The sequence below is a fragment of the Ciona intestinalis genome, chromosome 5 (assembly GCF_000224145.3).
Source record: "Ciona intestinalis chromosome 5, KH, whole genome shotgun sequence".
Taxonomy (NCBI): domain Eukaryota; kingdom Metazoa; phylum Chordata; class Ascidiacea; order Phlebobranchia; family Cionidae; genus Ciona; species Ciona intestinalis.
This window is the reverse complement of record NC_020170.2, coordinates 2,886,086-2,896,676: the sequence shown is the minus strand read 5'-3', so window position 1 is coordinate 2,896,676 and position 10,591 is coordinate 2,886,086. Positions and strand designations below refer to the sequence as shown.

Genomic DNA, 10,591 nt, shown 5'->3' with positions numbered 1-10,591 from the left:
ACCGTAAGGCGGGAAGTAACAAAACACGGTTGGCGAATAAACATTGCACACGGCAAAACTGAATTTGTAAAACAAATGGCTGCAGAGATATGCGTTACTGCTAAACTTCTGTATCTAATATGCTTGGCTACACAAACCACCAACGACCAACCAACCCTCAAAACGCGACAACTTGAAAACCGAAGCGCGCTCTCGAAGGCAAACACACACGAATGACGTCATTTTAACAGGCGCGCACTGCGCAGAGAAAGAAGCGAACGAGACTGGATAGAAAGAGTAAGTGCACTTGAATGAAGTCGACCCAGTTGCGGCAGGGTATATTAAAAGCGCATGATATACAACACAGCGGACGCTGGTCTGACTCCCCTCTGAGCTCACTTCTAAATAGGAATACACAGTGCCACTATCGCGGTAACGACCTAAACAACATACGCCTTCCAATCCAAAGCCAATTAACTGAAGAAACGAGATAAGCTACTTTAGTTCGTGATCGTAGAAACATTAGCGTTTGCAGCTGCGACTGGGCGTAAATTTATGTTCTAGAATTTCGCCGTTTACTGCTAAAGCGTAGTAGTGATTAGATGTTTTTTGTGGGGGCCTTCAACCAGAAATCAATCACAATCGCATTGGAATCTTACGCTTGCATGGTTTGTTACAATGGTAATCTGGTCATGGATTTAGTTTATAGGGATGCATTATATAATTATAATAACACGTTTCTAGCGCAAAAAGCTATGTATAGTACTGTGGAGTAAGATGGGACACTTTTAGCACATAATATCTGATTATCCGGATTGTGTTTTAAACAATTAACAACGGTCCATGAGAGTCGTGAGGATACGTTTTTTTTAATTCTTTGAATGTTCTTTGTTTAATACCAAATAGGACGAGAAAATAGATAAGAAAGGTGTCCCTTCTTCCCCACCCGCACCATTTACAATTTATCCAGACTCTTTTTACGACAGCAACCATTATTACATAGAGAACCGATGATGTATACCTTGATCTACAATAGGAAACACAGAATGCAAGTGATTATATATTATATTGAACAGAATAGTGGAATTGAATACGTATCACAGGACGACATAGTAAATGTGTTTTGAACTACTCAACAACAGAAAAGCAACAGAAACCGACAGCTATATAAAGACTGCACATACATGTCGAATGAAAAATTGCAGACTAAAAGAATAAAGTGCTAAGGGAAAACAGTAATTTACGCCGAGTGAATTTTATCATATTTAAAAAAAAAGTTAATCGTACTTAAACCAAGGTTCTTGTTAAAATCTACTGAATAAGTCACACAATATTACCACACTATTAATATCACAGACTAATTGAAATACAGAAGATTTTTACATGATTAGTAGTATATTGGTTAATATTGTAGTTTATGTACAAGTGACCAGTGCTTCCAGTTCATTTATTCATCATCACTCTCCTGTTCTACTTTACGTGCTCTCTTTGTCTGGTGCAACACTGCAGGTACCTTAGCAGCACCACCAGCAGTGGCACCTAACAAACCATTTGCTGTGTTGAAGAGGTTAATAGGCGATTTTCCATCAGTAAAAATGGTTGACTGGATACCAAGGCTTGACAGTAGTTTAACCTAAAGAAATAATATTAGTTTAAAAGCAATTTTAAGTTTTTTATGGTAAATTATACCATCAAAGTACATTAAAAACAAAATAAACTGCACAAAAACTCCACAAACTTAAATAAATTTTCTACCAACAATTAACGATAATATCAAATAATAAGGAAAGTGGAAATTTATACCATTTTCTTCACAGATTAGTTGAACTTTAAATAAACTAGAAGAAATCTATTTACGTCTTGTGATGTCATACCTGCATTTCCGGTCCAGCGACCGCAATTGCTCTTATTGTATCTGCTCCAATTGCATCAATTGTGTCTTTGAATTTTCGTGTTTCAATTTCAGCAATCTCTCTGTCCTTGTTCAATTGCAGTTCATTCTGTTCCTTCATGTATTTCAACTCAGCATCTCTTGCTTTGGTCAGCCTTTCCAGTTCAGATGCCTAAAAGAATCATTGAATTAAACTAATAAACCAAAGTGCCCATATGTATCCTTGGAAAACACACCTAATAGGATACCTTAATGTCTAACTGTATAGCAGGGGAAATCTCAAACCGTTAAGACCACAAAACCAAGAAGTCAGAATCTTTTTCAGACTTATTATACCTGGCGGCAACAGCATAAATATATATACCTAATAAAATAAAAATTTCCCTTTCAGCAACAGACAGAAATCTAAGACTACTTTATTTTGCTACAGAAAAAAGTCAGTCATAAAACACAGAAGACACTGCATACCGCTTCAATAGATGCAGCATTAGCTTTCAACCTTGCTTGTTCAACAGCAGCTTCTCCTTCAATCCTTGCAGCTTCAGCTCTGGACTGAGCTTCTGCCTTTGCTTGTCCTGTGCTCTCAATGGCAGCACTTTGAGACTGGAGTTCCAGCAAATCTCTTCTGGATCTCTCAGCTTCTGCCTCGTCAGCAATTTTCTGCCGCTCGAGGCGGCCACGGGCTTCTTGCTCTGCACGTTCTGCTTCATGTCTTAAAAAAAGGTTTTAGATAGAAGGAACAAGCACTTTTGTATTGATCAAGAAATAAGGGCATTTTTAGAGGTTTGGACAGAAGAATGACTCTTTACTTTATAATGTCATAAAGTTAGAGAGCACATATGTAAAAACTGCAGAAGTCTTTGTTATATTACTTTTATTTCTATTTATTATAGTCCACAGCACCACACTGCTTCACACCACACCAAAAATTAATCACATAGTTACAAAAGTCGTAACTTATAAGCAAACACAAGGTGTGTGAAAGAGAACACTGAATTTATAACAATTGTCATTTTCATTCCCTACCACACAAGGATAAATAAGTTACATTTATTCAAACCTGGCTGTGGCTTCTTGAGAATTGGTTGTAATTTCGATAGCAAGTTGCACAGACTTCACAAGGGAGTCTCGTGTGCGCTGGTCCACTGGTTCAACAGACTGGATGTCGATTGAAGTAACCACGAGACGGTTTTGTGGGAACTCGAATCTATCTTTCACCTTCCCTTTGTCATCTATCCCGAATACAGACGAGCGAATGATGCGTGATGAATTCTGTGGGGATAAAAAGGCGAATAATGAGGTTTAATGTGCGAAATGTATTGTAAAAATATAGGATCATACGTAATGAGATTCGTGTTCTCTATAAGGGCGAGGTCCTACAATAACCATGTCATGGGACCTTACAGTTAGGCCAGAGATGAGTTCTGTTTCTACAGTGAGTATACACCTCAGATTTAGACTAGAGAATAATTTGATATTTATTCTATATGGGTGAGGTCCTATAGTGAGCATGCCATGGGACCTTAAGATTTAGGTTAAATAATATTTTTATATTCTTTTCTAAATGAGTGAGGTCCTATGTTGAACATGCCATGGGACATCAGACTAGGCCAGACATGAGTTCTGTATTCTATTTTTTAAGTGCGAGTGCAGTTCTATAGTAAGCATACTATGGGACGTGGGATTTATTCCAGGTATAATATTAAAAGGCCATTGTGGTGCAAAATAAGCTTTGTGATGTCATTGAGATATGTGATTGTTGCGCCATTAAACTCTCATGGGTTTTCAACTATAACATTGGTATTTAAAGAAAGTGTTACTTAAACAATTGGTCGTAATTCAATAATGAATAAATGCCATGTCTTATTTCAAACACCTCATGCCTGCTTCGTACCACCAAGGATATAACTTTGTGTGTGAACTTTTTGGCTTTGATATAATTTATGATACTTTATTACAAACTTATACAAAACAATTACTGACCTTGTGAAAATCATCAAAGCTAACAGAAGCCACTGCTCCTCTAATGCGGGATGCAACAGCTTTACATAAATCACCAACAAAGTCAGGCACACTGAATAATTTTGCCGCTTCAGATTGGCTTTCAACTGCTTTGGAGATATCAAAATGCCTGAAATTTTTAAATATATTTGTAGCAACACAAATTATTAGTAAAGTAAAATGACTGAACTGGTTAAAAGCTGGGTAAGAAATACAAAATATATATATAATTATTTTTAAACATGGTTTTCTTTAAGATTTAAGCACATAAAAAAATTCAAAATAACTTTATGGCTGATAGGTGTATTTCTAATTGAAATCTTCTTAAAATAGAATACTGAACCTCTTGAAGGTTGCTTACCAACGGAAAACAAAATTTGTCTATAGATAGTACTCAAATGTGATCTAACTAAAGGTACCACCAAAGTTTCAAAAAACGAAGCAGCCAATAAGATGACTATGTGTAAACTAATTTCATTTTTGCTCTAATGCAATACAAAGGTACCACTAAAATTTCAGAAAACAGTCCATAAGATGACTATGTGTAAACTAATTTCATTTTTGCTCTAATGTGATCTAAAAGTACGACAAAGTTTCAAAAAATGAAATAGGCTATAAGACGAATACATTCAATCTAATTCTATTTTCTAAACCAACCAATTATAAGCAAGTTGTAGAGAAAGACGAGCGTGATCTGCTGTTTCTATGGTGATCACATCCGTGCAGAAATCTGGTCCCAACAAGAGAGCAAGAGCTCGGATCACGTTGGGGCGTTTTGGTTTGCCCCCGGATAATGAGAGCTGGGTGAATTGCTCATCGGGGCCGAGCATTACAAGGTGGGGGCCGAACACAACCCTGTGAGGGTGAGGGGGAAAGGTGAATTTCAAAAGGTATGATGTTGGTACTTGCAATATTTTTATATATAATAGTTCACACATACATTTGTTACTATTAGCAGACTAACTTAATAATAATTTAATCTAAATGGCTCAATTGTCTGCTAGGTGTAGCAACCACGCTTATTTTCTTTCAACTAAATGTAAATATGTTTTTAACTGTAAGCGTGTTTTAACAACTGTTGTTATGTCAATATATCCTGCCTTTCTGTTTAAAATATTTTAAAATCTTCGCTACCGTAATCGAAGAGACAGGTTAGGTTATTATTATTATGGTTTTCCAGTTGTTTAACTTGTTTATAATATACCAGTAAATATCTTAAAATCATTAAGGTATTTTTCTCATTTAAATATAAAATGCTGATTATTAAAAACTGAAAATATTGTGGGAAACCAGAACAAAACAATAAATGTAGGTTCTTAAAAATAAAATGCAAAAAAACTAGTCAGACTTATAATATGCCTGACAGTAACAGCATATATCATAAACATGCCCTTAACATCTGTATAACATAGATATCAAATAAAACATGGTTTAAACTACCTTGCTTTCTTGTTTTTGTAATCATAGATTTGCACACATGCATTATGTGGGACACGGAATGTGACAACTTTAGTTTTATCTCTTCCACTTGCTGTAAGGAAACAGGATCATAAATATGGTGCTGGGTTTTTTGCTGCTAAAACTTTATATTTTTGGGATTTTCGAGATAAAGTTTTGTGGTTTTCAAGCTATGAATGAACGAATGTAACTTACTCTATCCTTGTGTGGCCGGAAAACAGTCGATATAACACAGGTGTTCATACACCTCGTGCCAGCTTACGAGTTACCATGTATGTTACTTTGTAGGTGATTATTTATTTGGGGGGATATTTTCATTTTTTTAGGTATGGCTAATAATTTGGACAACCCAATAGTGACCACTGGGTTGGAGCAATTGCCGTTAAGTGTCTGGCCCAAGGAGACATACCCCACAATGTTAGCAGTGACAAGCTTTGAACCCATTACCTCTAAGTTACAAGCAGGCACGCTAACAACTTTGCCACGGCGCCGGACAATATAGTTTGGTGCGATTCACTTGCCATTTGATAAAGGTCAAATAGCAAGTGACATTATTTTCAGTCTGTATCCCAGATATTTCTGTACCTAATGAAAGAATGTGATGACTGTTTTAACTCAAATATTAAAATAATAGTGATACTGTGTTAATGAACTGTTTAGTTTAAAATGTATTACTAATACTACAAATCAAACGCTGTGTGCTTTTGATTTACCATTTGACCAATGTGTAGCAATCACACTCCTAAATATTGGTATTTTTGATATCATGCAACTTAACTTCTATTGGCCTAAGCAGAGTCTGTAATGGTTGTGCGTCTTGTGCACTAAAGATACAGTTCATGGATTGAAATGACATTCCTGGATCAATTACTACAAAGACAAGCAACAAAATTTACTCTCTAGTTCAGTGTTTCTCAAACAGTGTGCAGCAACATTAGTGTGCCAAATTCATCAATTTTTAGGTGTGCCAATAATTTTTTGAAGCCCTGACTTTTTGGAAATTTTGTTTTTTTTACATACTAATTCGGACAAGGAAAAAACTATTACAGAATGACATTTTTATATCAAACTTATACATATTCGTTTTTTTGCAGTGAGCGTGACATTATATAATTTTGTTTCTTAGATCGCAAAAGTTTGAGAAAACTGAAAAAGTTTGAGAACCACTGCTCTAGCTCAATGTAGGGCAAACTTTTTGTCTCACACACCAAAGCACATAAAAACACGATGTACATAATTTAAAAATGTAACAAAGTAACAGTAATACCAGGTGCTGTGTTCCTGGTTCCTCTGTCTGCCATTGGATCTCTTCCACTTGCTAGGAGGCCCTCGACGGTGGATGAGAGGTTCTTTTCCCATAACTCCTCATCTTGAGTAAGCATGTAGGTGTGACCACATACACTACGCACCTGCAGTAAAAAGACATAAATTTTGAGAGTTCCCTGGGAAAAAGTAAAACACTTGCAACAGAAATAGCCAAATTTTAATGTATGGCTAGAAGCAGTGTTAGTTGTTTATATTTTTCTGAATAAATTTTTATGTTTTCCGTGTTTGGATTATAGGAGCCTCAACAGAACGCAGATCTAAAGTAAAAATCCTACATTATTTCTCAGAATTTTCAAAAGTTAGTAATATTTGTAAAACACAGACACACCTACCTTTCCCGTTTTCATTTCCCTCACATAGATACCTTCATTCTCATCCAAATAAATTGATTTACGCTTAGCGAATACATTAACTTTAACCGGTGGAACATATTCACAAGGTCCGCGTATCATCCACCTAAAGAAAGGTTCATAAAAAATCTTTTAAACTGGCATAAATTTCAGGTCCTTGATTAAGACCTCACTCTTCCCCCACATAGAAAAGAACCATACTTAACAAAAAACTCCAACAAAATAGAAAAAAAAATACTAAAAAAAGATATAAACAACTATATTTTCCACTCACTTGTCACCAGGTTTACGTTCCCTTTCATTCTCATCATCGTAACAAAGTTCGGCTGCTTTCAAAATCAAACCCTCGTCCTCACCAAGGACATAGACATCCTATAAAATAAAATAAGCATATGAAGATTTAATGAACATTACAAATACAATAAATAATATTAACAATTTTCTTGAGTTACGTCACTCTTATCTTTTAAAGCTGCATTTTAATAGATTGCACATGCTTCTGTATCTTTTTTTGTCATTTTTTTCCATTTTTATAATGCAAACGTAAGTAAGCTTGCAATAAATATTTTAATACACATGCTAATAACGTTCTATATTTACTCTAAATTGGACCATGCCAAATTGCCCATGCATTTTTTTGTTTTCAATTACCTTTGCCCACACATTTTATGCTTATTTTTGCCTATACTATAATATATTTCACGCATTTATTTTCTAGGCCTATGTAATTGATTTAACCTATACATTCTAGACTTATTTTTGCTTATACTATATTCTTAACTTTTTACTATCACCATTAATTTACCTGAATCCCTTTTTCAAGTTTTTCTCCCGGTTGAATAAAGAATGAGTTCTCCCCTTTGATAAGTTTTTTATTCCCAAGCTGGTTCTTCCCATTTGCACCAACTGGGTTGAGGATAACACAATACTGACGACTGGTCAAGGTAGTAACATTCACTATTCCCATTACCTGGATAACAAGGTTATTAAGCAAAAAGACCTATTACTTTTAGGAAATATTTATTTATTTATTTGTTTGTTTTTAACAAAAAAAGGTTATTTTTACCTGAAAGTTTATGTCCTAACAAACTGCAGAAAAAAATCTATAAGGTTATGTAGTAGTTGTGACAGTTAGAGGATAAAGCGTAGCCTGTTTCCAAGTTTAGTGTAAAGCTAGTTTATTATACCAAACTAACGAATGACTAGACACTAAGGAACCATTGTTGAAGGAAATTAGTATGTACAACATTTTACACGAAACTAGATTCCAACATCATTGAGCGATACAACATGTGGCATTGATTAATAACAATGGTGTCTGCGGTATAATGGTGGTAATTGTGATGTTAATGACAACGTCAACAATACTAAGTTAGAAAACAGAATTATTTACAATATTTATCATACAGTGATACTTTCATGATGTAGTAAAAATTCTTGATTTAGCATATAAAGAGGGTCTATATTTGGCAACCGTTTTGGCAAAAAAACATTTATGTTTATCAGACTTACCTCTTCATGCACATCAGGAATATGAGCCTCAGTATCGGTCATCTTGATCAACCATTCTTCTCCATTCTTCCTCTTCTGATTCATGAAGTCAGTGAAGGTTCTGGTGGCTTGCATGTGCAGTGCAACCTGAGAAATATGGGAAAAGTAGTTAAAACATGAGACAAAATACAAACTTTTGCTTCCTGATACCTGTACGTTTAAACAGGCACAAAAAAACACTAATCGAACATAAGCGAAAAGACAAAATAACTAAAAAAGTGAATTACACTAGATGCACAGACAGCTTTTTTAATAAAAATAAATAAAATTATCCTCAAAAAAATTATGTTTGAAAGTTAAAAATGCATAAAATGCTAAAAAGGACAGGTTTTCATTTTTAAATGAACATTATTTCCTTTACCTTTTCTGTTAACACATAAGCATTAACTACATCCACCACTTCTTCATATGCACCGGGTAGATAAGCCCCAACCTTCTTAATAAGCCACTCCTCACCTGGGTGGTGGAACAGTGACAATCAGTAAATCATACTTGTCAATAAAAAAGGTCCAGCAGTCCAGAAGGACACAAACATTTTAAAAGCATAGATACAGTCATTCTCTGCTGTGATAAAACGTACTATATCGAATTTCAATAAAAAAAAATTAAACATTTTGTTGATAGAAAAACTTAAATACAGATTTAAAAATACATTCAGATTGGTAAAATATGGAACACCAAGTTCTAAGTAACATAAGACATTTACTTTACTAAAAAAGTGTAACATCAGTAATGGGTCAACTCTGGGCAATATTTTAGGTCCCCTGCCAGGCCTTACTATAGAACCTCACCCCTTTGAAATATAAATAGTAAATAAAAAAATGTTTTTTTTTACCTGTGACTCTATCTACACCATCCCTGTCTTTAGTTTCTTTCCTTGCTCGAAGCTTAATGGCTTGGTTACGCTTGATAACAGTTGCACGAATTGTCTCCTCAATAGAAACCTCTTTACGTGGTATATAGGTACCTGGAAATTATTACCTGCATTAATTCAATGGGATGAGCCATAAAGATAATTAATAATTTGATAAACTTTGTTCGTACCTAATAGAATTTTTTTTTAATTTTATTATTTTAACAGGATATGCATTAAGGGTAATTTTTAAATATTATGTTCCGATTTTTCCATAGCTCGTGTCAGGTTGTTTTTAAAAGAATTTTTTTTATTAATTAAGGCTGTCATGTTATGTTATTTTATTTAAATTTTTAATAAAATGCAATTTGAGTTTGCTTCATGTCTTCAGAGGTTAGATCAAAGCTTCACATTTTAACTGCTCAACCAAATTTTTATAGTACTTTAACATTACATAAATGATAAAATGTCAAAAATAGTTTTAATAAATTATTTTGATGAAATTAAAGAAACACAGAGAGCAATAATCATAAAGTGTAAACAATAAGCTCCTTCCTTTGTATGATGCATCAATGACTTCAAACTATGTTAAATTACCAACACAATAGGTTGATTATGAGTCTGGACCACACTGTAACATCATATTGTGATGTGTACAATAGGCATATATATTCATGTATTGTGTATAGTACTAAAGCCATTGGATAATGGATATTTAATATAGCTCAAGTTTAAGCTAAATTACCTGTGTTGAATAAGGCACACAATAAACTACATGTTATAATATAGTGTAGGGTCATATTTAATGCAATATTCGGTTGGGGCTAAATTTTAAATTAATATGTAGTGGGCCAATAGGCAGTGCTCAACCTTTTTTGGGTTATAGGCAGTGCTTCAACCTTTTTTGGGTTGGTGAACCCCTAAAGTTGTTGCGACAAACTCATGCACCCCTGATTATTTAAACGTAAAACTAATGACGTTTTTTCGATTACCAGTTATACAAGATATAGAATTCATATAAAAAAAAAACTGTAGGAAAGTGGCTAAGTTTGTTAAAAATGTTCATAACTGAATATTATTGCTGAAAATTGTTGAAGTTTGTGATGCACCCTTGTATACCCTTTTGTACTGGTGCACCCCTGGCATATTTTGGTGCACCGTGCACACCGGTTGAAGAGCACT

General features: G+C 34.5%; 1 protein-coding gene across 3 annotated transcripts in view; it reads right to left on the bottom strand.

Annotated features, from left to right (window-relative positions):
* Positions 1–1,026: 1,026 nt before the first annotated feature.
* Positions 1,027–10,591, bottom strand: part of LOC100185054 (major vault protein) — a 12,131-nt gene continuing 2,566 nt past the window's right edge. For 2 of the 3 annotated variants that reach the window (XM_018811906.2, XM_018811905.2), the window contains exons 5-19: positions 9,392–9,523; positions 8,918–9,012; positions 8,518–8,643; positions 7,811–7,975; positions 7,280–7,377; positions 6,988–7,111; positions 6,597–6,738; positions 6,107–6,199; positions 5,312–5,402; positions 4,529–4,726; positions 3,854–4,001; positions 2,931–3,142; positions 2,339–2,582; positions 1,854–2,042; positions 1,027–1,612 (exon numbers count right to left, since the gene is read on the bottom strand). In XM_018811906.2, coding sequence (XP_018667451.1) covers positions 1,427–1,612; positions 1,854–2,042; positions 2,339–2,582; positions 2,931–3,142; positions 3,854–4,001; positions 4,529–4,726; positions 5,312–5,402; positions 6,107–6,199; positions 6,597–6,738; positions 6,988–7,111; positions 7,280–7,377; positions 7,811–7,975; positions 8,518–8,643; positions 8,918–9,012; positions 9,392–9,523 — 2,243 coding nt within the window. In that variant the 3' untranslated portion in view covers positions 1,027–1,426. The remainder of the gene's footprint in view (positions 1,613–1,853; positions 2,043–2,338; positions 2,583–2,930; positions 3,143–3,853; positions 4,002–4,528; positions 4,727–5,311; positions 5,403–6,106; positions 6,200–6,596; positions 6,739–6,987; positions 7,112–7,279; positions 7,378–7,810; positions 7,976–8,517; positions 8,644–8,917; positions 9,013–9,391; positions 9,524–10,591) is intronic. The other variant, XM_002119281.5, reaches the window with a different exon arrangement.